The 27,141-nt window shown below is 41.5% G+C and overlaps 1 protein-coding gene across 1 annotated transcript in view; it reads left to right on the top strand.

Annotated features, from left to right (window-relative positions):
* Nucleotides 1–16,133, top strand: part of MAN1A2 (mannosidase alpha class 1A member 2) — a 106,248-nt gene extending 90,115 nt beyond the window's left edge. Inside the window, exons 10-12 of the mRNA XM_042031400.1 lie at nt 1,231–1,403; nt 8,802–8,917; nt 11,396–16,133. Of these exons, the coding sequence (XP_041887334.1) occupies nt 1,231–1,403; nt 8,802–8,917; nt 11,396–11,528 (422 nt within the window). The 3' untranslated portion in view covers nt 11,529–16,133. The remainder of the gene's footprint in view (nt 1–1,230; nt 1,404–8,801; nt 8,918–11,395) is intronic.
* Nucleotides 16,134–27,141: the final 11,008 nt, after the last annotated feature.

Raw genomic sequence — 27,141 nt, 5'->3', positions numbered from 1 at the left:
TCTTATATTCAGAATTTTGGATAGGTAGAATGCTGTATCTGATCTCCTCCATTTTATAGTGAGATTTGTTTAATTTTTTAACTGAAACTGATAAAACTGGCCTATTTTGAAAGAAGTAAAATAAACATTTCTTGATGGAGTTTCCCTTACCATTCATGTGGCTGAAGCAGAGTGATGCTTTTTCTTTTGGCATCCAGAGCCATAGTCCCTTGAAAACAAAAAGATTAAGGAACATTTTTGGAGATTTTCTGTTGGGGCATGCACTGAGAGTTGCTCGTATTTTTCTTTATAGTATTCTAAGGTTTCCCTTCCAGACCCATGAGACCATGGTTAATTTGAACCTCTAGCCCATAGGAATTACATGATTAATTGCTTTGATAATTTTTAAAGCTTGAGTGCAGCTTCAGAGTTCAGTGCCTTAAAAATTCTCTGCCAAAACAAATGGTGAGGTGCAGCTGTAGATAAGAGTACATTATTAATGTTAAATTTGAGGACTAATGTGCAGCTGTCTAATACAAAATATGTGTAATTGCAACTTCACATTGTAGACAGTTTTTCTACAGGTGTGTTGTTCTTACATGAGTAGTCTTCCAGGTGCCAGCACAGGGCCTTTACAGGTTCCTTTAGGGGCTTAAATAGTGAATCTCTTAGTTCAGAGATTTATTTTCAGGTGTAGTTAAGACTTCATTGCCAGTTGTAAGCCCTTTACTTGAAGATCACAGTATATCACTTACAGTGGCCTGACAGCATGTCCTTAAACCAACAGTTTGGATAAAGATACAGATTATTTGGGATGATGCTACTTGGTTTAGTTGCAAGATCTTTTCCTGCTGTGCTGGGTGGGATCAAAGGACAACATCAAAACCTGTGTTGACCGTTCTTTTCTTTTTGTGTTTTGCTTGTAAAGAACTGATGTCGGTCACTTCAATTTTATGCTAAAATTGAATGTGTTCGTGTGTTTATATTCTTAGTGTTTCATTAGTTTTCAAGAGGATTATTGTAGTCCTGTCAAAATAGGTAGTTTTCTCACAGGAATTGGATAAATTATTGGATAAATAAGAAAAATTGTAGTTCTCAACAGTAGGAAATATTTATGAGACTGCTTAACGACAGGCTAGTTTCTGTTTTTTTAACAAGTTTGGCATATAGCAGTCTCCTACCCATCCTTCACGCAAAGATTGGTTTGGAATAAATTTTTTCTTACTTTTTTGTTGTTTGTTTCCTCTGCAGCACTAAAGCTGGGCCCGGAAGCGTTCAAATTTGATGGTGGCGTGGAGGCGGTGGCAGTACGGCAAAATGAGAAGTATTACATCCTAAGGCCAGAGGTGATTGAGACCTACTGGTATATGTGGAGATTCACCCACGATCCCAAGTACAGGCAGTGGGGCTGGGAGGCAACACAGGTAACTATTAATTGTCGTCAGTAACTTAATTCCGTGCATTTTCCCTTTGAAGCCACTTCAGTCTCATGGTTCTGAAACACTTCAACTGTAATTGATTTTCAACAGGTTCCTGAAAACTGGGGTACATATGAGGGTGCACATAGTTGTTGCTGTTTGACATCTGCTGAGTCAGGTGCTCAGCTGAGAGGTACATTCAGCACAGCTCGTGAGTTTTAGACATGGAAATAGAACCCGCTAGTCATGACTCCTACTGTTATCAGTAGTCCACAGCCCCTGAGAGTTCCTCCACTTCCCTGCTATCACTCCAGCAGTCTTTGGAAACAGCTCAAAACCAGTTTCAGAGATGAGAATAAGCATTAAAGATAACAAGACAGTAATGAAATATTTTGACTACAGCCAAAGGAGATGAGGGAGGAGCAAAGGAAGAGACAAACCAGGAGTCTGGATAAGTTTATTCTGTGGCTGAAACTCAGTTTTGGCCCAGAAGCAAGAGACCAGGAAAAAGTAGGAAGAGATCTTCTGAGATGCCTGTATTTATTGGGTGGAAGATAGTTAAGACAGGTTCAGAATATTTAGCCGAGCTCATTCCTATCCATCTCTCAGCACAGCTGCAACCACATAGAAGAGACCAAGTATTTTAAGGCTGCAACTCAGTGCAGTTTTGCCTTTTAGTCTGTTTCGTTCCAACCAGAATTACATTGTTCTGGAGACAGGTTCCACATTTGTAGCATTTGTATTCCAGAATGCATTGCCGCTGTCTCCGAAACATTGAACATTGAGTCTCATCATCCCCCTCCCCAAACTATGCATGTTTCTAATATGACAAAGTTCATAACCTACTCCTAGCCTGTGTAGATACTACAAATGCTTGCTGATCTAACACCAGCTCCTTTCAGAAGCTATCGCTGGATGATTCAAACTGAGGTCAGGTCCTTTGTAATAGGTTAAAGAATTTACAAATATAAAGATTTTCAGGCCAGGATCGGTCTCTTAAGCACACTGCAAAGCATATCTTTTAATTGCATTTTGTTCAGTTTTTTCATTTGCTTTCATTATCTTGGTCCTCATTAATGCTTTCATAACAAACCCTCCCTTCCTCCTCCCCTGCCTCCAATTTTCTCTGTGTGTGGGGTAGGATTTTATTTTATCCTTCTGTCAACCTCCGTCGAAGCTGTAAATCAAGCAGCCCATGTGCTTAATTGCCTCTGTCCTTACAGACTTCTTCTGCTTGTTTCCTTGATAAAAGATTTCTTTATTGAACATAGCCATAAAATATTTTTGACTTCTTCATAAATGGTTTTGCAAACCCCTCCTTCCCACAATTAGGAATTTTCTTACCCCACCATCATACTGACACAGAAGCTTGAAGCTTTTTGTTCCTCAGGGTTTTCTGTTCATTGCATGTAGATAATAAGTTCTTGTGTTTATTCCTCACACCTACTCACTACTTTTCCTTCTTTCCTGTCACACACAGCTCTGGCTGTGTTTATTCTGTCACTTATAAATAGAGAAGAATCTGGTGTGACACGCAGAGCAGTTGGCTTACTGCTATTGTACGACACTGTCTGAATTTGTCTTCCTTTTGCCTTCCAACCTCTGAAACATACTTGGATTTATTACCTATATTTTTTGGCAAAACTTAGGCACTTTAATGCAAAAGCTATGCTTTTTCCAAGGCATGTTTTGTTACATCTCTCCAAATCCAGTATCTGTGGAGGAAAAAACAGGAAGTTCAATCTTACATTCCTTCAGTGATCATAAATCCCTGTGACAGGGTCTCTATCTCTTTCCTAACGAAAAAAAGGCTAATTCTCCCTAATACTATACTTAGCACAAGAGACAACATTCATCTCAATTGTATTGGGCCAGTCAAATTGGATGATGGTGTGCTGGAGGGCTGGCTGAAGTATTACAGAAATATGCATGCAGGATACTCAGGGTAAATACAGAAAATGACTAAAATCCTTTTTAGGCTAATTATTTGAAAGTAGTAAGAGCCACCACTTCACAATAGGCATGTAAAGCCAATTACTAATCTGAGCTGTGTGAATGAAGGGTTCAACTGTTTGCTGTGGACTTGTGTATCTCACTAAGCAGGATTGCACCACAGAGGCTGCTCAGTTCGTCAGAGCTTCTACTAACAGTGAAAATAGTAGACAAGACCTGAAGCTCGGGCTAACTTCAGGCAAATTGAGGATTGATAGTAAGATGGAGTGGACAGACCTGTAGCTCTCTGCCCTCATGAGACCTCACCTGCATCCAGATCTTGGGTCCTCAGCACAAGAAGGACATGGACCTGTTAGAGCAGTTCCAGGCAGGGACACAAATGTGATCCAAGGATGGGAGCACTTCTCCTACAAAGACAGGCTGAGAGAGCTGAGATTGTTCAGCCTGGGGAAGGGAAGCCCACAGGGAGAGCTCACTGCAGCCTTCTAGTACCTAAAGGGGGCTTATTAAAAGAAGTGAGATGGTGTTTTTATATGGGCATATAGTGACAGGTCAAGAGGCAATGGTTTTAAACTGAAAAGGACAGATTTATATTGGATGTTAGGAAGAAGTTCTTTACTGAGAGGCTGGTGAAGCACTGGAAAAGGTTGCCTGGAGAAGCTGTGGATGTAAGTGTTCAAGGCCAGGTTGGATGGAGCCCTGAGCAACCTAGTCTAGTGAGTGGCATCCCTGCCCATGGCAGTGAGGTTGGAACTAGATGATCTTTGAGGTCCTTTCCAACCCAAACCATTCTGTGATTCTACTTAGTGAATTACAGTAGACAGAAAAGAGCCAGACATAGGCTGGAGGTAAAAGAAATATGGTTTCACAGTTTCATGGGTTAGAAGCTGTGAGTATGACAGCTGGTGAAGAAACTGGCACAGTTTTTATGGGTATGTTGTTGGCACAGTCAAGAAAAGTCACATATGCCACAAAAAACACCCTCAAAGAAACTGAGGGAGCTGGGGTCCAATCTAGAGGCACATCAAATTTTATTTCCAAGGAACTTAGGTTCACGTTGACCTCCCTGTATGTTACAGGCACTGAAATTTCACTTTGTGTCACTTTTGAGTAGTGACACGTGTATTTGACAGGAGCGCACTGTTGAATATTTTCCTGTTCTATTTGGTACTTGAATAAAGGAAACTAGAAAATCCACTACTTCTTGTAGTTTGTTCCATTATTTATTTACTCTTGCTGTTAAAAAAAACATGTTTTATTTCCCGTTTGAATTTGCCTAGTTTCAGCTCTCAATCACTGGATTTTCCTATGACTTCCTATGCCATTTTAAAATGTCTTTTCTCCCATGTTTTCTTTCCAAAGGGTTTTCATAGATTGTCATAAGCTTGCTACTGACTCTACTGAAGATACTAAACAAATTGTATTGTCTCTCACTGTAAAACATTTTGTCCAAATACCTGAACCTACATTAGTTCATCATCCTTCCATAAAAATGAATTCTAGAATTGCATACTCCAGTTTTGAGTTCAGCAAAAAAAAAAATTCAGCCTGTGCAAAAATAAAACTGTGTCCCTGCTACCGTGTCCCTGTTTACTGTCCCTGTGCGTGCATCTGCCACAATGTCAGGAACTCAGACTGAATTCTTACATGGCCATGGAAGTCTTTGAAGTGTCTCTGTGTTCCAGAGGTTGTCTCTACCTTCCAGGCTAGCCTGGATCTGCAGTTACACAGTCTTGATGACTAGATTTAGAAGTATGTGCCTGGTTTTATGAAACTCATTTTGTCTGGCACCCAGTTACCAGCAGATTACACTGTCTGCTGTTATTTACGTATGTCATTTTAGCCAGCAGCAGTGTTGCAGCGATTGATAAAACTTCAGACTGCTCCTTGTGGATCTCTGTGAGAAGCAGCTCTATTTTGTGATGATTTTGCATTGCCAGTTCCTTCTTAGAGCACTGTCAGTCAGTTTTAAATTGAATTATATTGATATAGTATAGTGCTGCCTTGTCTTCCCATAACATGTTAAAGTACCCTGTCAATTGCCTTAGAAGCTTTTAAGCTTATATTACAGCTCTGCAGTTATCTTTATTTGTCAAATTTGTAGCTCTCAAGGAATTAAATCAAGCTTGTGACCAAGATAGATGCTGATTGGTGTAAATTATCCTCTAATTCTTCTATATTTTTCCATGTGTTTCTGTAATTGATTGGAACTAACATCAGGTATGCCATCCTAAAATTATTCAGTTTGCCAGTGCCTCATAATGGTAGCATTACCTTAATACCCTTCCAGTCATCTTGGAGCTTCCCTGTATTCTGGGGTGCAATAAATTTAGCGTTGTTTTTATCGGGGAGACTGGTCTTCAACTTTGGATTGAAAGTGTATCCAGGTGGCAAATCCAATGCCACTACACCAAATACTCTGAGGTCTGTGTGAAGACAGAACACTGAAATTTTCAAGTAGCATTTAAGCAGCTTGTCTATGACACCAGGCTTTTCAGCCAGTGTCCTGAAGTTCTGTACACCTCTGAATCAAGGTCAATTATTTGTTTGTATTTTAAAATTTTCTGTTTGGATGAATAGCTCTATAGCAATCTTTCAGAGGCTTTTTTTCCTGTACAGTTCATTACTACCTGTACTGTGTAGAGCTCTGATCAGCTAGGGTAAATCCTTTGCCTATTCTGAGCATGAGTCTGCCTTCCCAAGGAAAAATTTCTGAAGATACAAGGTTACTTGGTAATTGTAAGGAAAAAAAAGTTAATATAGATCATACATTTTCTTTCTCCAAGCTTGCAGGCCTGCTGGCTTCACCAGTGTTGCACTTAGTTAGCCAAGCATGAGACCTTTGCAGCACAGAGCAGGATCTCAGTGCTGTCCATTAACTACAGTTTCCAAAATAAGCAAGTTTTGTCTCTTACACTGACTTGAGGATTTAATTCTTCTGGAGGAAGGAGATGGTGTCCTAACAGTGGTACCATTTATTCCTTGTTTTCATTTTGCCACAGTCACTAGCAGGTTTCTCCTGTCCAAGCTGTGGCACACAGCATCAGGGTTGCTGACTGGTTCACCAGAGAAACACCTGCATGGTCAGGCTCTGCATGCTGAAAATTCTGGCAGGAGTTGTAACCACTGGGGCTTCCTCCTCCATCTTGCCATGCTTTAGAGCAGACACAAGGTCATGTTCTGCTATATTATAAAAGGGGATAGTGGCAAGAGGAGGCACTTTATTTTCTGCCTATAAAGCAAAAGTGCTTTGGCTCTTGTTTATTTATGTAACACCTGCCTAGTGGCTGTAGGGGAGGAACATGCAAATGTGTTACTTCTTCAGAAGCTGGCTAAGCAATTAATTTTTTTCTTTCCTTTTTGTTGTTGTTGGTTGGTTGGTCTGGTTTGATTTTGTGTGAGGAGGGTGGCGTTGTAGTTTTTTGTTTTGTTGATGTTATTTGGCTGCTATGTAGTAGGTGCATTACTTTTGATGTGCAAGAGCATGCAAAGAGATTGTCATGCATTTGGTGCTGTTGGGTTAGATGTGTCACATACACCTTTCTCTTCACAGTAGGGAAAATCTGGTCAACCCAGATCTCAGCATGTGAATAGTCTCAGTGTAGCCCTAGCTTGCACAAGCAACCAAATCTGAAAAGAATTCATCCAGACACTTTCTTCTTTTAGACTCAAGTCCCAACAAAAAATGGAGTGTTGCCATCCAAACTTGGAGGAAGCAGTGCTTGAGATAAGGAATTACAGCAAGAATTAGATTTTGCCAAGAAAGACTGTACCTTTCTTGGCATAAGCTCAGGCTCTAGAGCCACAGCCATTCCAATAAAATCCTTTTGTCAGTCTCTCCAGTTGCTTTTCTAAAAACCTTGCTTTTCAGAAATTTGAAAGAACTTTGTACAGTCTGGATTATTCTTCAGTTCATGAACAGTCTCACATTTCCACAGGGCAAGAGTGTATTCTAGGAGGAGGTCAGCTGTAGTACTACTGCTCTGTGACTTACTTTCCTGAGTATCTTGCTCAACTTTCTGCTTTTCCTCCCAATTTCAGTGACAGCATCTGCTGACATTATTTGTGCATTTGTCCAGTGGAAAATTCTTCTTTGTCTCCCAGTATTTCTAATATGCAAAGGCGATAGTGAGGTCCTTGAAGAGTTAGTTCTGATTGAATCTGTTTTCTGTGCATAAAAAGGGCATCATTCAAAACTTATTTGCTCCCCTGCCTTGACTCCCCTCAGCTTCTGTTGAGTATAACTAGCAAAAATCAAAATTAACAAAAATCTGGGCCTAAAGCACCATGTGGAGAGGAGCTTCACACAGGCTATCAGGCTGAACCATAGATTACTGAACTACAGGTAGCTACGTTCAGTCATTGGTAATGACAGGCATCCTGAGACAAACATTTTCCTTCATCCCTGCTTCTTTTCTGTCCCTGCATGAATCTATTAAAAGAGTTGGTGTCTGCTGAGGAAGCACAGTCAAAGCAGCAGGGAAGCACAAATAACCTGTGAATCATTTCAGAGTCGTTTCTTCGGAGCCAGTTTTAATGGCTGATATCCTTGTGTGCTGTAAGGTCGTGTGTGCGAGTGGAATAATGAAAGTGTAGGTGAGAGGTGCTCCGAGCTGCTAATGCTTTCTTTCCAGTCTCCTCCTCTTCCATTGTGCTTTTCACAGTACTGTGTTGGAGCTGGGGGGCAGGGGGAATCCATTGGCCCCTTCCTTCTTGGAAGATGTATGGATTTAAACTCCATCCTTTGAAGATAAAGAGCTCTGCTGCAGTCCAGCACACAAGCTGACTTGAGTTTCAACTGTATAAAGGGGAAACAGAGAATAGCATACGTAGGAGAGGGAGATGAGGGGAGAAAGCAGCAGCTAGAAGAGTTTATAGGATGAAATCAACAGTCCACAAAGATGAGTACAGTATTTTGTTTCTACTTCCAGTAAGTCTCCGTGACTAGATGCTAGTCAAAGAATTCCTGTAACTCTTCAGACTCTTCCAGCTCCAAAATCCAGGGATGTTTGTTACTTCCTGTGCACGTCATAGCCCATATTGCATTGATTTGAGTGATGGATGTTCCACTCGGTGTTACTTACGAGGAGCTGTATGAGCTCAGAGAAAAAGTCTATGGAGTCCTTGTCATGTCATCAATATCAGCCAACAGTAAAACCCAGGAAGGAAAGGGTTCTTCCCCAGAATACTTTCTTAGCATGTAGCAGTTTGCCATATGTGGTGTTATTAATAACCCTGGAAGAATGCTACTTCTGTATGTGTCCAGTCTGGTTTTTATTCTTTTCAGCATAAACTGTTAATGTCCATAGCATCCTCCAACAAAGAGATTCACGGCAGAATAATGCAATGTGAAAAGAACCACCTTCTTTGTTGATCAAGCCTGATGCTTTACAGTTTCCAAATTTTGTTCTACAATTAAATTCTGTGTGTCTTTTCCCTTCCTTTTTGCAGGCAATTGAGAAGTATTGCCGAGTTAGTGGTGGCTTTTCTGGTGTCAAGGATGTCTATTCCTCATCTCCTACATATGACGATGTACAGCAGAGCTTTTTCCTTGCTGAAACTTTGAAGTAAGTCCTTTTCATTCCTGCATCTTTCTGTGAAAGCTCTCATCTAAATTCTAGAAGAATATAGTGGCTCCACAGGTAGCTGATGGAAGCAAAGAGTGATTTTGAGTATTAGGAGCACAAAATGGAACAGGGAGAAAGCAGGTCCTGAAAATGGCAGTTCTTGTGCCTAATTTAGGCATCACAGCGTGTTTCACTGGGAAGAAGGAGCTCTGAGTTCATCATGTGTAAGGGGATAGTGTGGCTATTCTATCCTTCTGCTGGCTCCTTATCAAATTCCTCTACGCAATCACAATACTTTGTTGCCTCGCATTACCATTATAAAAAGAAAGTCAGCCACTGCTACCTCCTCTGTTGTCTTCTTTAATTTTATTTCACTTACTTCTTCAAGTTCATTTTCTGGGGACTAAAAGCAATGGTCCCAAAGAGAGAGGCAGCAGTTTCAAACAGGTCAGGTCAGAGAAACAGTACCTCTCCAGGACCCAATGTTATTTGATTGATCTGCCTATAAAAGCCAAATGGGAGAATGAAATCTGCTCCTAAGGGATTTCTGTGGTGACAAGGCTGACTTTTGCTGTATCACCAGAATCCTGTCTGCATCTTAAATAATCACAAGGAGATCTGAAAATTCACTGATGCATCATTCAGTAACTGGATATACTACAGTGCAAGGATTGCAGAAGGTGGCAGTTCTAGGAGAGAACTCAGAAATTTTTACTGACGTTTGGGTTGGGGCATTTCCTGCTTGTGGGACAAAACAAAGGTATACTGAAGAGCTGGATATTAGATGTTTCGACATTGATGCAATTGGCATAGCCAAACCGGAAACTGGTTTCACATTGGGATAAAGCAAAGAACATAAGGTCAAGCAAGATAGCCCAAATGAAAATAAAGGCAGAAGGGTTGGGTGTGATGTCATGAGGAAAATGCAGATGTTCCTCAGAAGAGGGGCATGAAATGTGTCTTATGGAATACTTGCTGTAATCTTTTCTGCTATTGATGATTACTTCTGCATCTTTGTTCCTCTCAAATTCAAATTTCGTAACTGTCCCAAATACGCTTTTTTGCTGCTTGGATACTTCAATTCATTGAAGATACACCGCAGATTATGACAGTTTTGGGCAGTACCTGGCATGAAGGTACCTGTTGAGTGGAAAGGAGCAAGATGGAGAAATAGGTTGCTTAAGTTATTCAAAGGGAAAGCATGAATCAAATGAGGAAGGTGAGTTTGAGTAAGATGAAATATTGCTGCTGTGGTGAGAAAGAGCTCAGAGAGCTCCAGCAGGAGAGAGCAAGGCAGAAGTATTGAGGAAAGGAAGGGCCTGGTGCTTCAAAGACAAATGAAGAGGGTGGAGAAAGAGATGAGATAGGTGTGACAAAACTGAATCATCTCTGGAAAAATTTTTATCTGTAAACAGTTAATTGATGAGGAAGGAAAGAAAAAGTAGAGCCCCACTGACTGGATTGTGGATAGAGCTGGTAAATAAAGGCAGCAGGAGAATTGATCAGGCAGTGACACATGGCTGCAAGCAGCAGACACTGCCAGTGTCTGACGGAGAGAGAACGAAGGAACAACAGAACAAGTGTGCACATTCTGGACGTGTCAGAGTCCACTAACGGGAATGACACCCTTTCTTTGTCGGTTGCAGCAAGAGCTGTCTTTTTCTGGATGGCAGGAAAGCAAGCAGGAGCTGAGAGATCCTGTACGCCCACGCTGTTGCGCTTGCACTCACACAGTCAGGTTTTCTGTAACAAGGGAAATGTCTTGAGTTTTAGCAGTTGGGTTAGGAAACTTTGACAGATCCCTACTACCAGTATGTCCTACAGAGTACAGCACAACCACATTCAAAAATGTGCATTAAGAAAAAAGGAACATCAAATACTTTTTTTCCTGCATATGTCCAGTAACCCTTATTTTGTTACATCCTTGATGTCCTCTGCATTGTATTATAAAGTACAACATCTGTAAAACCCCTCTCCACAATCTATTGTCTCATCTCCTCTCACCAGAAGCTGACCCAGCTTCCGGAACAGTGATGACAAATCAGATATCTGCCACAGTTTACTAGCTTCTCTTGTGCTGTTATGAAATCTTTGGTTCGGATTAGAGGTTTACTCCATTAAGAAAAGTTTTTTGACAACTTCTTCTCTGCTCTCCTGTCCCCCAAATACTTGTGGTTGGTGTCTTGATGTTTATTTTACACTGCAAGTCTTTGACAGGAGACTTGAAAAACAAGTTTCCTGGAAAGATTAAAATGCTGTCTTTATAACAACTTTTCATTGAAGGGCTTGATCATAATAACAATGACTTTAGATCATCGTAATAGGGAAGGTTGTGTGTGTGCTGTACAAAGATTGAAAGCAAGTAATTTGTATATAGCTGTAGGTGCTGAACTGTGGGGCCTGAAGCTGCTCTGTTGCCCCTGCCTGCCTGTGCTCTGCTTTAATACCCGTGTTTTTCATCTCTGTCTTGGTATCCAGGTATTTGTATCTGCTTTTCTCCAATGATGATCTTCTACCATTAGACAACTGGGTTTTTAACACAGAAGCTCATCCTCTGCCTGTTTTACATTTAGCCAACACCACACTGTCAGGAAATCCTGCATATCGATAAAAACAGCTCTATGAAGAGGAAAAGAGACTGTTTTCAGCTCTGTTTTGTTTACATGGACCACTTGAGACTTTAAGCAGGAGAGGAGACAGACAGACACTTGGTAAACCTAGACCCCCGAGTCAAGCAAGTATTGGCATGGGAAACGAAGCTCTTCAACATATAAATAAGTTAAAAGTTCTGTTTTATACATGACCAAAACACGTGAGTGTGATTTTTGCAGGACAGAGACTTCACGCGCTTTGAACCCTGGCAAGACATGGAATCTACAGATAATATCAGTGCAGCAGCACAAGGAAGAAGAAGCTTTCCTATCCAGGGAGAGGAACTTGCTGCTTGCTGTTGCAAGGAGCAGCACACAGTCACCTCTTCAGATTGGGTGGGTTCCAAATACCTAGGTTTTCTTTTTCTTTTTTTTTTTTTTTATGATGGCATGAACAAAGCAACAACAAAAAGCAACACCACTGCACCAGCAGCATCAGGGTTTGAATTTCTTTCTGTACCTGTCCAAATTTTCTAAGGAGTGTCTGTTTATCCAGACTGGCAGCCATTCTCAGAGCCTCTAAGCTGTTAGAGTGCAAAAAGTATTGCCTCCTCATTTTCCCTTTTCAAAATAATGTTTCTATCCAAAAAGAAAAATCAATTAGTAAGCATTTGGTTTGTAGTTCACTGTCAGCAGGGTGGGCTTAGTTCATTTGGCAAGCTCAGCCAGAGTCTGGAGTATATCATAGCAGTAGGAAGGAGCCTAAGTTTCTCTTCCTCCCAAATTATGTCACATGAAAAAAACCATTCTCTTCTTAGTCCTGGTTCTTTTATCTAAATAAACAGAGATGACAACATGAGCATAACAGTCTCATGATTTATATAGGAGGATACTGGATATGGAACTAAAAGAAGCTCCCCTTAAGCTAAGCAGCAAGAGTTTGCTGCTTTGTATTTTTCTACACAAGCTGGATTTTTCCTAAAAGTTTCATTCTTTGGACTATTCACAGAACCTTCTTTACACTTACATGTGTGTGTGTGTGTGTGTATATATATATGTATATATATATATATATATGTGTCTGACAGAAGCCTAAAACTGCCTTTGATTTACTTTACAAAACTTGCTTTTCTTCTGGGTGCCCCAGTACAAATCCAACACGCTCTTTGGAAACAGCGTAACATCTCTTACATGTGACTGGGAAAAGAAACTGAAGAGTCTCTTCTTTCATTAAGTTATGATGCTGCTACCTGCATGGGGTTTTTTTCAAGTACTTCATGGCTGGCTGGACAGTATTACTTAAATGGGGTCTTTTTCAGTCATTTATTTGCTAAAAAAAGTTGAATCTTTCCAGATTTTTCGTCTTTTCTGTTTTGTCTTCCTCAATCTCTTTTTACTGTTGTTCAGAACCCTTACAGCTCAAATTATTCTTTTTATTCTCCTATATAGCTCTCAAATCTTTTTGCCATGGTGATTGGCCCCTTTGCTGAAAAACAGCCTTTAGGTGCTGGTTTCTCTCCTAATTAGTGCACAGGCTGAGTCCTTAAAAAATCTTGATGATGGTTTTGTACTGAAGCAAGTGGAAGAACTCTTCAGTGGACTACAGCAAAGGGAGTGAGTGCTATTTTTCCCCTCAAAAATGTTTTTATATGAAGTTTTATACAAAAAAACTTTTTTCCATATCATAATACATCTGACCGTAGAGTTTCCCCCTAAAATTATTCTTCATTTGTCTGTGACACTAACTTAGACATAGAAATCATCATATGATCTAAGTAAAAATGCTATCAGATGCTTTTTTCCAGACAGTTACTTTAGTTTAAGAGAAGTAAAACATGGAGCTTGGAAAAAGTTCCAGTCTCAATGTTTGTATCTTAATCCCAGTTACTTTGTTACTGTAATTTGCAGCAGTATCTTAAGAATAATTTGAGAATTTACAAAGGAATTGATATAGTAAATAGTACTGATTTCAGTAATTGTTTATTTAAAATTAGAAGTAGCTTAATAAATGGCTTCTTATTACTGGCCCCACATAAATTTATTTTTCTAATTGTTATTCAGTGACTTACTGAAGAACTAGTAATTTTTCATTTTCCCAAGTTCAGTTATGTTGTGTTTTCAAATTGTTTTTCTGATCCTGTGAGAACTCTTACTAGTTTAAAACTGCACTTGATTGCCTTGTTCTCCTAAATCTCTCTGGGTGTAAAGGAGAAAGAGGAAAAGCTAACTCTTCTGTTAAAAAAAAAAAAAGAGTTAAAAATAATAGAAGCATTTCCACCCCATACACCCATCCCTGTACACCTCCTGATAAATGCAGGTGTAGAATGGCTGCCAGTCTGTTCAGAGGAAGGTCAAGGACAGAATTCTGGAGTCCCAGAAGCAGCAAACTTCTTATCATTGCTGCTCCTCCTCCATCCCCTTCTTGTGAATTAAAGAGGAACCCTTCAAATTTAACTTCTCCATGAATCCCAGTGGGTTAACTTACTGCCATAAGGATGCCTGAATTGAGGACTAAGCCATTTCATGTTATGGGATGGTGTTTTTCTCAAAGCAGATGTACAGTACTTCTATTTCTTTGTGTAGATAGCAGCAGGTACCAAATAAAGGAGACTCGTGTCTCGTTTTCCGGTTTCCCCAACAACAGTCAGTTCATACTCCATCACTCTTTAAAATACCAACTATCCTTTTCCTCCAGAAGCTAATGGTGTGCAGAGTCTATCAAAAATAATGCATTTTAAGGACTAATTGCTGTGTCTTTCATAAATTTCATCCTGAGATTTCCTAGATCAAGCAGAGTTTGGAGGTAATGGGTTCTGGGTGAGGTATGTGCTTAATTACCAAGCACCACAGATGCTGAAACTTCTGACTGAAGTGATGTGCCCTCGTTCTGAGTCCTTCACAGAAAAGTAGGTTCTGATCTACAAAATGGCAGTATGTGCAACCCAAAGTTCAGACTGTTTTCCCTCTGGGTACATAAGGTACAGTGAATATTGCCATTTTCATTCTGTTGCTGCTGTCTTACTTTCTTGAAGATAAGAGTGTAAATTTAAGCACAAAAAAGACTTTTTAGTCCTAGCTGTTTCTGAGTCTTGCACTGTACTCTCTAACAAAACAATCCTCATTTTGTTTAGGTAGCTGTCCCATTTTACAATTTCTACAATACCCTCTCCCCTTACAGAATAAAATAAAAACCAAAATCATGCACATTTTTGGCACACTGGATTTGGGCAAGAGCCTGGAAATCCCAGAATTGTCTGTTTCCTGTTTGCATGCAGTCAAAACAAGGATGTATGGTTCTTTTCTTATTCCAAGCCTCAAACTTGCCTGTTGGTCAGGATCTGCCAACAGTAAATTTTTTTTTAACAGTTAGAGCTTGACTTTTCAAAGAGGCCAGATTTCTGCAGCTTCCATTAACAACCCCGGAGCTGTGTGTGTCCTGCAGTCAAGAAGTCAACTTCTTAGCTTTGTCCTCTAAATAAAAACAAAACCCTTGAATGATACTCTGAGTGTTAATTTTGCTGCACAATATAGCCCTTAAAAGGGAATGTTCAAGAAAAGTATAGAAAATAGCAAGTGCCCTGGAGCATAAGGAAAAGCAAGTAGTTCCATGTGCCAGTCACACCTTTGCTGTTCTTTCATCTGCCTGCTCCAAATTTGTGGATCACTGTGTTCTAGCTCCCAAGCACTGACATATTCCCACCCAGTATTTTACAAGATTTGAATGTTGCCTGCGTTCTGATAAGTGACAGTAATTACACATTCCCTGTAATACCATCCTTTAAGGTTAGAGGTGCACCCCCTAAGCAAAGCCCATTGGGCTGTCGTTTATGATCCCCTCTTCTGTCCATGGGAAAATGCCATTCCAAACCTTCAAAACGTGACTCTCCTCAGTGTGAATGGAGAAGAGGTTGACAGCATGAACACTGAAAGAATCAACAGTGTGATGGCACCCACAGAAGATGGTGAGGCAGTCTACGTTTTAAGGGCTCTAGGAGCAGGCTTTTAGAAAATTGAGCCTGATATTTACACTATTAAGCCTAGTCCGTGTTTATAAGGGGACAAATAAGAAACAGGCTTCTTGATACCAGAGAAAAATGAAAGCAAGCTCTTGATCCATACTGTAGTTGGGAGATCCGTTCACCCTGAGTAAGACATCCCTCTTGAATTCCTTGAATTTTGAGAAACAGTCTTCTGACTCAAGAGTTGGAGTTGCCATACAAAGAGGAAACCCAGGCTCTTTTGCAAGTTGTGTGCGTCCAACTGTAGCAGAGATGATAAGCACGAGCTGCTTCAGCTGTCAGCACCTTCTAACAAACTGCTCTGTAATTGCCCAGGAAAGTTGGGAGCCACCAATGTTGGAGGAGACAGCCTGACCTGTTACAGTGAATTGTTGCCTTTAATCCTAATCGCTTGGTGGAAGTTGGATTTGCATTCTGCCTTTATTCTTGCTTTGTCTAAAACTGACAGATTATTTTTTCCTCCAAAATAAAAAAAGGGCGAAAGTCTATCTTCTGATGTGGAAATCTTCTGCCTCTGACCTGGAATCCTGCATATGTACTTTTTACAGATTAAAAAATAATATTGTATATAAAAAAGATTGAATAAAGAATGTCTTTAAGTGAAAAGGGTATGGTTTTTGTCCTTTGCCTCCAATGGCAGCATCCTGCAGTAACACTGGACTGTGAAGCTGTCCGTATTCCAAAGGCTTGGTGGTGCTGCAACTTTTATTTGCACTGCAATTCTACTAAGGACTTTGTCAACTTAAACATGCATAAAGACCCCCTAATGCAAAATTAACCCCCGTTCCCCGTACGTGCTTCTAACAGGTCCCTGTAGTGCTCAGATTGTTCTCACAATGCAGCTTCATCCACAACAGTTTCAGACTGTTCCTGTGTGCCATTGTGAAAACCACCAAACCTCACAAAAGTTTGAAATTTCTCCCCATTTTTCAAATTGTGTGAAAGTGGCTGAAAGGTTCAAAGATCCTTTAGATGAGTGTAAAGGGACAGGCAGGCAAGCAGTGGTACTAAATAAATTTCTTAAGCCACCGGGTTAAACTCCTAGCTTTTCTTGAGACTTAAGTAGAAACAATTGGGCAATAAAACCTGTCCATCCATTGCTCTGCTGTCTGTGAAATGGAGAAAGTTTGCAGTTGTTTAAGCGTTATTCACAGGGAAATTGGCATGAGGAAATGGCTTCAGCTGAGCTTGTTTTCCCCCTACACCTTGAAATTCCCTGGAACTGCTGCTATAGCTATTACTTTTCACAATACAGCTTGTAAATAACCAGATTTGCTTTGTGATTCATGTTAACTGTAGATAATCCTTTCTGTCTGACGACACCCACGTTGTTCACATGTGGCACCTTGTTTTCGTGGTGTGCCATGTCCTGTTTCAGTGCTTTATATCCAATGCCCAGCCTTCCCAGGGTGCTTGAGCCTCAGGATGTAATGATCCTAAGAGGAAATTGCTTCCGAAGTGCCGTAACTGAGTGCAACTCATGACCCCTGCTGTACTGCCACGCTATCCACCTTGAGATCCAGTTTTCCATCCGGTTGTTGCTCCCTAGCTTTTTGCATGCAGCTTTTGCATCCGTTGATCTCCCTGTGGTGTCCTCAGCCCCTAAGCCACCTCACTGGAATTCACTTGGTGTTATCAAAGCATGTCCTGTCCTTTGTGGTTGCACTGCATTGTCTCTGCCTCTTCAACAGTGAAGTGCTTCACCCCTCTGCTTCTATCTCGTCTGAGACAGACTTTCTTTCGCATGTTTTCTGCCCAAGGGATATATATATAGGGAATATCCTCTTTTATCTCTCCGTTGGCACTCTGCCTGCATGTCACCCGCCCCCCCTCCCTTCCCTTGCAGACTCTGTGATTGTGTGTGCTCCTTCCTGGAGACCATGTGCCTTTCCTAGGCATATTAATTAGCTGTATTTAAAAATCCTGAAATTAATCCTTTAATGGGTTATTTTTAGCCTTTGTCTTGTAGCTCTGGGAGCTGGCTTCTCTCAGTGCAAAGTCATAGGCTTTCTGTGGGCTTTGGAAAGGAAGCATTACTCTATCTGTGCTGCTTCACGTGTGGGATGTGTGAAGGCTGGTGATGGTGTGCTTTTTTTTAAATGTGAAGAGCAGGAGTCTTTTTGACAATATTTCAGGCTGAGCCAACTGCCATGCAAAAAGGTTTGAGAAAGAGCAGTCACTCATGTAGCCAAACTTACTTGCAGGTAAGAATTCAGGGAATAATTTGGGGAGGAGGGAAAAACCACTATGTCCATGTGTACCAACAGTGGCGCTGTTTGCTTTCTTAGATGGTTTCCATTGTACAAGTAGTCACAGGCAACAGGTACGATGTCTGTCTGCAATGGTAAGAAGAATTTGTTTGTAGAAAAAACCAGAAAGAATTGTCAGTACAGAGAATGAAGGATCAGATATTGCTGAGGCCTGGAACAGCAGAAGACAAATTTAAAAAGTCGAAGTGCAAAGTTGTTCCTCCTGGGACGAGGAACAAAACCTTCCACTATAATCTGGGATGTTAGTCTGAAATCAGTAACAGAAAAAATGGAACATACAGTCAGCCACAATACACAGATCACCAATGCAGGCTGAAAAAAGTGAGTGAAAATAAAAGAATGGTTGTGCTGAGTCAAAACTAAGGTCTGTCTGACCTTGTATCTTGACTCAACTCTGATCAAGAGCAAATTCCAACAGAAGAGCAGGAAAGTGAATTTTGGTACTTCACAAATGTACCCCGAAGTGATCTGCAGCTTCCTGAGCCATAGGTGGTTATCTTGGTATTTAATAGGCCTTGACATCCATGGAGAGGGGGCTGTTCTTTGGAATGAGTCCAGTCACTTATCGAATCAATAGCGGCTGTCAGGGAGCAGAGCAAGCTCTGCCAAGGAGCCTCATGGTGCTGGCAAAGCATTCACACACTGAGAGGGTGTTTCTGATGAAACAAAAAGCATGTCAGTGCTATGTGGAGATGGGTGAACACATCTGAGATGTGGGGTGGGGTTCTGGTCGGAGCGCTTGTCTCAGTGGAGACAGGAGAATTGAGGCTTACCAGGGAATGGAGTGTTGGCTAGATGTGAGAAGAGTTCAGCCTGGCAAACTGAAAAGCTGACAGAGGGGATAACTGCTGTCCACAACACATCAAGTGGTTGGTCATGCTGGGAGAAAAAAAAGCTGGTTTTCCTGGAGGAGAAACCTGACACAAAAGCCCCCCACAAAATGATACCTGCAATGCCTGAATAATTTCTGACAATGAGGTCCTAGAAGTAGAAGACATGTTTATATCTGCTAAATAAAAGGATGATGTTTTGTGCTTGCCTGCGGTTTCATGTACCTGAATCAAGGATGTAGGAGGTCCTTTCCTGTCATGCATTCCAGAGCTCCTGTGGGATCTCTAAGTCTAGGGTTGAATTTATAAAAGCTCTTTCCTTTCCTCTGTTACCTGCTTCTAGGGCAGGACAAGTGTAAAATGCCATTGAATCAGGAAGTAAAAAGCTTTCATAACTTCATGGATGGGAGTAATTCATTCACATTTGTTATGCTGCTTGAGTAATGAATAGAAATTCACCAAAATACTTCCTTATTAAGTTTTCTAACACAGATATCCAAAGACCCTTCACCACTGGATTTGCTGTGGAGAAATCAGAAACAGATTGCAGTGTGTTGGAGCACAGTGTTAACAACATAAGGGCACCAGTCTCTTTTGATCTAAAGATTGTTAATTGAACAAACCCCAAGTAACTAAGAATATGATATTAAAACAGAAGAGCTGTACAGTCTACAAATAAAGTCCTTTGTGCAGTGATTCTTACACAGCAAAATAAGCGAAGATCATCAGTACCCTCAAGAGAATCTCCTAAGATACTCTCTGGTGCATGCATTTAAATTCTTTTTGCCCCCAGTTGTAAATGGCTCGTCTTGTCCTTTGTTTGGGTACACATCCCATTATTGCTTGAGGTGCTTTATGCCTGTGGGCTATTTCTACACTAATTAATGTTCACATCAAGGGATATCCCTGGCAGTTCTCTGGCATTTTTGCAAGTGTTCTCTTTGCTCTGCACTGATACGTGGTCATGCATTTTAGCCAGGCAAGTAATTTCAAAGAATCTATAGATTCTTGCAGTTAGTGTGCTCAAATCTTAGAACCAGTGTAACTTGGGCGACCATTTATGTCAAACCAGTACTACAGTCTGCTAAACCTTATGCCAAGCTCCCATACTGTACTTTTATTTGTATCACAGCAAGGTTAGGTTTTCAGGTTCTCATTAGGTATTTTGCAACTGAAGTGGAAATTTTCCACAGGAAAAGAATCCTCCAAACCTTTCAATACACACCAGCCATCAACTTGTGGAATTAATTGCTTCGCTGTGAAGCAGGCTTTGATGAGTTCAGTGACAACAGTGAAAAATTCACTGCCACATCCAGGTGACATCGTTACATTGATTTTTTATTAGCTTAAATAATACACAAATGCTTCTTTTTCAAGTGTGTCCCTTAGGAAAACCTTTCAATATAGCGCCTCAAATTTCCTCCAGATCCTGCTCATGCTATTTCTTAATAGAAGTCTGTGGGTAAAGCACCTCCACCCCTTCACAGAACAGTGTAGTCCTGGAGATGTTCCCTCTGAACAGGTTATTTTCAGTGCCAGATCCTTGTTAGCTGCATCAGGAAGATGCTCTGCCCACATCCTTTTTTTACCCCTGCAGTAGAACCTTCTTGCCAGCTCGAGCTGTTGGGAAAGGGCAAGGATGTGCTCTGGTGCTGGTCAGCTCAGAATTGGAAAGTCATTATTTGTTTTCAATAATAGTATCAGACCGACTCCCAGAACGGTGACATTTGAACATTAAGGTTCAAATGTCAGACACTCACAGTGTCTCCCAAATTCTGAACAACCTTTGCCCATCCCTGTGTGTGTAACTCTCCAGGATGTGCGAAGTTCCCTGTTTGAGGAGTCAGCGAGGCTGAGCAGAGTCAGCCAAGCAACAGGGGGCACAGCAGTCTGCCCTGAACAGATCAGAAAATCAATACAAAGGATGAAAATGAATTTGTGATGTGGGATGTGAACAGTGACTGTGAGGAGCCTTCTTCCTGGAGGGAAAAATATCGCCTGATGTGGAGGGTCTGTAACCTCTGTGGGCACCGTGAGATTTTAACTGGCTCCTGTTGAGAAAAGACTGCACTTTAGCTGCTTGACAAGCCTGATTTTTAGAAACTGATGAGGCAGGCTGTAAGAATTATGAGATTGCTTCTAAATAATAAGTTTCAGGGTCTTTTTCTGTGTCTGCAGCTGTGGGGTTTTTTTAAATCTCGAGCCTTCGGGTCACTCATAGTTTAATATTTCCAAGCCCTGGCCTTTTCTTTCAGAATGGTGAGAACCACTCTTAAAAATAAAGAAAAAGAAAACTTGGCTTGTCTCCTGATCTGGCAGAAGTTCCAGCATCATGAGATGATCAAGAGTGGGCACTGCTGCATTAAGCTCACCCTGAGCATTGCTACAAATGCTTTAGTAAGGGCAACTTGCTTTTTGGAAAACAAAATTTTTTGCAACTTAAATGTGAAGCAGACATGGATCTTCATTTTGTAGCCATACCAGGCAATTTATCCTGTTGACTGCTCTGGTTCAAACAGTTGGCAACATCCTGGTTTCAGTGTGATGGCTCACAGTAACCAAGTACAACACTCAAAAACAGGACATCCAAGTCAAATGTTCCTGTGATATAAATGTGAACTTCTCAATTACTTTTGGATCCTTGAACTGGTCTTTACAGGGACAGAATAATTTTTGCACACCAAAGTGAATAATGAATTATGAATAATGAATAATGAAAAATGAATGGGATTCATACACTTGACTCTTATCACCAGTGGTTCTTCCACCACTTGATGCAGGAGTGCTGGAGGGAGGAAAGAAGGGAGAAACTCAGGGGATTTTTTTAATCCTGTGCTACTTATCTGCTTGTACAGAGAGACCCAGCAGACTTCCAGTGTATTAACCAATTTGTTCTCAGACAGGAACAAAAAGCTAGACAGTGACACTCTGGTTTTGGAAGCTTCTTCCAGACACTATCTCAGCTATGCTGTAGTTCTTGTGTTGTCACAGCTAAGCATGGCATCACTCCCACTGGAGCAGTGTTCAGAGGATGAACCTGAGACCTTTTCTTGAAATACATTTATCAAGTCATTCCCTTAAAACAACATTGTGAAATTTTGACTTGTAAGAGGAGTTGTCTTGGGTTGCAAAGCACCCAAGAGTGTTAGCAGGAGAGGAGGTGAGATGAATACCTACTTCTGTGATGTATCAGGGTGGATCATTTGTCTCTGTTTGTCTGGATCCCCCGTACTCAGCAGCAGGCAGCCCACACCAGCAACCTTGCACTGTGTTTTTTGTGATAAAAGTGCACACTTTGTGAAGACAGAAACTCTGCAGTCAGAATATTAAGCTGGGCTTTGCAGAGCAAGTGAGGGGAAACCATCGCTGAAGATACCATCTTGTGGCAGTAAGAGGCACAGACCAACGAGCCGGCAGATCTAAACTGTGTGAAGCAAAGCGTCCATCCTGCCGAACAGCTGGTCATACACTCCTTCCTCTCCAGGCGAAGGATGCCATCGAGGAGCAAGTCCTGCTCCTATGCCCCGATCCCGCTCTGCCCGCTGTGTCCTCGCCCAGGAGCTGCGGGAGGGGGACGCACAGGGTAAGTGCCAGGTTTACACTGCGCTTACCCCACCCAGCGGCCGCTCCAGGACATCCCTTGCCCAAAACACCTTCCCTGGGAAAGGATGGCGAGATCAGAGTGCGGATCCGGTCCTTAGCCCGGGACCTCTCCCAGATGTTTCCGTGGCCACTTCCCACGAGCCTTTCCAGTATAGCAGGGAGCTTTGCCCTCTGCCACCAGCACCCTGATGCCCAGCAGGGCTTCCAGAGCTCCCGGCTGCTCCCAGAGCCTAAGACCAGGCATAGAGGCACTGTCGGGCAGGAGATTGCAGCCGCGATCTGGATCCTGCGGGAGGACCCGGTCAGTTTGCAGTTGATCACAGTCCTTGTTACAAGAGGTGGTCAAGCTCCTGCTGTGAAGTTTTCCTAGTTCCTTTCCCTCATTTACAGCAATGCCAGGAACAGAGAGTTCAATTTAAATGAGACCATTGTAAAAGTAACTACTTCCTCTGTAACCAGTACATTGAAGGGGGCTAGTCCCTAGAAGCAGGAAAAGCTGAGCACTGCAGAATGGCCGCCTCAACCACTTTGTAGAGGCAAAATCTACTGAGCCACGATCGGGGTCAAACAGTTTTCATCTCTCGATTCTTCCTCGTGGCTGACCAGAGACACCATTGCTGCAGCAATACCTGTGGGCCAGAGTTTATTTCAAGAGCCATGTAGAGAAGAGACATTAATTGCAAGATGGACCAAAAGCAGCATGCCCTGAAGGTGAACTCTCTTGGACTTAGTGGTGAGTGTGCAGCATTCCTTACATCATCAGCACTTGCAAACGAAGCATGTAGAAAGCCCAAATAAAGCATGTAAACAATCCACTGTGCTTTTGGTCTGGATAAATCAAACCTAAATGGATGACTAAAACTGCATGTGGGATTATCAGAAAAATATATGTCTACCTTCTGATGAAATCACCACATTGAAGAATTTGAGGTGCAAGACTATTTGAAAAAGAAAATGGAGAAATTGAAGATGCTTCATTCCTGCATTTTTTTTTTTTTTTTTTTACAAAAAATACAAAAGGATGAGATGATTATAGAGTATATAAGTACCTTCAAAGCAATTTTTGCCCTCAGGTATCTTGTTTTCTTTTAACTTTCTAGGCTGTCTTTCCACATTTTAGTCAGCAAAACCCCCTAATCTTTCTTTCTTTCAGTAGTCTTCCACAATGCATATCAAGCATTTTGAGTGGCACCTGGTATAGAACCACGCTGGAGATTTAATAATTCTTTGTTTTTGATTAATGTTCTTTTCCCTTTTGCAGATTAGTCCTTAACTACTTAATATTCAGTGCTTGCTGCCGGCACTGGAGAGACACATCTTATTTAAGAAATGTGACAAGTTTAGTTATGTGAATGAGGAATGTCTAGAAATAGCAAGCATTGGTCTGAGTAAGAAATCCATTGCACAGCCATACATGAATTCCAGTTATCCAGTGGTTTTTGAACTGAGATGGAGATGCAGATGGAGAGTTTTCAGGAGGGAGAAGAGTATTACATGGGACTGCAGGGGTCACAACAAGGAGTGGTGAAACTGGTCTTTGGGAACGTACCTGACTGTACTCCCACTTCCTAAATTAGCTTTACAGCCACTAAAATCTATTATATCTACATGTATAAGTGGCAGGTTTTTCAGGTCAAGAAACAATTGTTACTTTTGGTTTCCAATGTAACAGGGGCTGTACATAACATTTCCCATTGAGCCAAAGCTTTTTTTAAAATGCCTATTAATTGAGCCAAAGCTTTTTTTTAAAAAAAAATTTAAACATCATAATTGAGAAAGTTAACATTAATTTTATTATTCTTATAATTTAGTCTGTACTAATTCACTTCATAACGTAAAAAAACTTTATTGTTATTTGAAGTCTGCAATCTACTCAGAATACCAGTGTCATATTTGTCTGATAAAATGATAAAATGGGTTTTGCACAAAAACATGCTCATTGGCGTTAACTACCCAACTGTCTCCCACTGACTGTATCCTATGGTAATGGAACCAATTTCAGACATGGATTTCTGGTACTGACATGATAGCCACTTTTGCTTCTGTTCCTCTGGAGCTTCTTCATTATTCCTGTATCTATTCAAAATGTGCATTCTTATAGTTCCTGGTCCATTTTAGCAAGCAAAAGTCTGCTCTTCTTCAGTGACAAAATATTTAACAGCATATGGTCATCTCTATAAACGTAGGTTTTTGTACCTGCTGGAACCAGAAGTCGTTAATTTACCTGTAGCATGTAAGTATCACTGATACATATTTGCTATTTCTTCCTTTTTTGCATGCCTGAAGGGTAAATAAACACCTTCCCTTAAGGCAAAGCAGCCTTAATGCTTTGGGATTTTTTCTTTTCCATTGTTCATACAGAAGTAAAGTTCTTCTTACTGACTGTTGTCCTGTTGATGGTGGAGCTTCATTGATAACCAATAGTTTGCTTTACCGATTGCCAGACAAACTAATTAGATCAGAAGAATGGTCCTGATATAAAAACAATAAGGCTTGTCCTGATCAAGTACATTTGGTAGCCATTTTGGTAACCTGCTAAGAGTAAGGGTGTAGAAACAAGCTACTGCAAAGTAGAACTTGCAGCAAATCAACCCTCTGCAGTAAGTCTTCCTGTTCTCCCTCTTGGTATCCTTGGAATATCTTTATTGGCTTGTGTTTGTTACTGAGTAACAGCACACACAGCGCTGGTGCCTGCTGAGCAGCAGGATAAATGTGTGCAGGTATCTACTCCCTTGGGCTTCCAGGATGTTTTATTGCAGGCACTCCACTGTTTTGGGCAGCCACCTGAAGCAAAAGACAGCACAGATGCCAACCCAAGGGGGCTCAGGGAGGGGCAGAAATGGGCAATAAGCTTCCTGTCAGCAGGGATGGCTTGTCATGGGATTGAAGGAAGGGACGTGGTAGCAAGACACAGGGAGGAAGTTCAACAAAGGAGGAATTTGGCACTTAGAAATCTGGTTGTTGGGAGCAATGCTCTTGGAGAGATGAAAAGATCCCACTCTCTTCCTGAGAAGGCAAAAATTGCAAAGAAATCTCCAGCAATGGGAGCTTGCACTTGAGAAGTCACTGAACTGTGGAAGAAAAATTGTCCTTTATTCTCCCTGGCAGCATCTGTGGATATTTTAGGACCTCAGTTAAACCTGGGGAAAGATGTCCCAGTTTTTTGGTATGTGTTTTAATATCCCAGCCCTCTGATGTGTTAAGTGTCTCCCCCTATTAAATAGCAGCTTTGCTACTGTTGTTCTCCCTCTTCTTTTCCTGCTCTATTTCCCTGTGCCCGGATTGCCCTTCCTACTCCTACTTCAGTGACAGAGCAGCCATGGCTGCACCCATTGCTTGGTACTCACTGAGCATTAGGATGAAATATCATTAGCCTAGAAAAACTGTGGATGTTACTGTGTGAAAGACATTTTTGCTGTTCTAGGGTTGTGCGGAGAGCAGAATAAATAAAATAAGAGTGTGCGTGCAGGGGAGAGAAGAGGAGCAGTGTCCATGGAAGGGAATGGAGAGGAAGAAATCACAGAGATTTCAGTGCAGTGTCACAGCTGCAGGGCGAGGTGAGGCCTGACAGGACCAGCTGATGCTCCGGTAGGGCCTAAAGCAGCAGCACCCAAAGTGGTTGTGCCCCTTCCTTCTCTCCTCAAACCTCTGTGGGAAGTCACCCTGTGTTCCTTCAGGATGTTTGGCAATGTCACCATGGCAGAAAAGGTGAATCATCACACGTCTGAAGGGAGGGGGGATTAAGTAATCTCCTCACAAGCAGATGGAAACCAAAGCCCATACCCTTGTGGAGGGTCTGTGTCCCCAGAATTTGACTGGAAGTTCGGGAGTCTGGTATTCTACCACTTCAGATCTTACATAGTTAACCAAAGATTACTAAAGCACACAGTAATATTTGCATTGGGACTATCAAATGTCTAGGGCACTGAATAATTAAACTCAGCACAGACTTCGAGCTGTCAGCATCCCTGGAAATGTGATTTATTTACATTAGTACTGAGTCAGGTAAAATGTTTCTGTTCACACTGTCCAAAACAGAACAGAGAAATTCCCATCTTTTAGAGTTGTTTCCAGCAAGTGAGATGTATGTTTAAGAAACAACCATCTGTTTGTTCAGACAAGGTCTGCGTTTTTGCCCAAAAGTCAAATTACACATTCTGCAGAAGCTCCTGTGGCCATCAGAGAAGCACAGGGGCAGCACATGTGTACCTATCAGCTAAAGTTAGCCTTTGTTCCCAGCTGAAATGTGGTAAGAGCATGATTTTTTTCAGCACTGTTTATTTTTCCTCAGTGTTCACAAATACGTTGACTCTGCAGTGGGAACCCCTCCGTGACCAAGGCTGTCCTGCAATATTTTTCTCCCTTTCATTTTCTTGAAGATGTTCTGCTGGGCACCCACCAGATTTATTGCAAAAATTATCTCAAAATCAGTATAAAGAAGTATTCACCTGGCCAAATCTGTCCCTTCTCTCCCTGCACACACTGTCCTAACTAAAACTGTATTGCACTTATATTGTACTTTTGATCTCTCTTTGCTTACAGTGCTCAAAGTTTGACTGTTGGGTGAACAGCACATGAAATGCACAACACCCTTGAAAAAGTGAGCAAGATTTGTTACGGCTTTTCCAATCAGGTGGCTTCTGCCTGCTGCCTGTCCAGTGAGGCTGGCAAGCACTGAGTGAATAGGGTGTAGCTGAGTGGTGCACATTTGTAAAGTGCAATCATACTTCTAGGAGGAGTTGTGTTTTACAAGAGCCTTAGAGGTGGTGTGGAGTGAAAGAAGAGCTGAAGTGTTCACACCACAGACTTTGTGGAGTCTTACTAAAATAAGTCTTTGTGCTACAAAGATGTAGAAGTGGGTGTGGACTATGCAGTACAGTTACCCTCATCAGCCTGTACTCAACAAACAAA

The sequence above is a fragment of the Corvus kubaryi genome, unplaced genomic scaffold, assembly GCF_017639235.1.
Source record: "Corvus kubaryi isolate FWS band 111438036 unplaced genomic scaffold, C.kubaryi_AGA036_p1.0 37341, whole genome shotgun sequence".
NCBI classification, from domain to species: Eukaryota; Metazoa; Chordata; class Aves; order Passeriformes; family Corvidae; genus Corvus; species Corvus kubaryi.
This window is presented reverse-complemented; position numbering and strand designations above follow the sequence as displayed.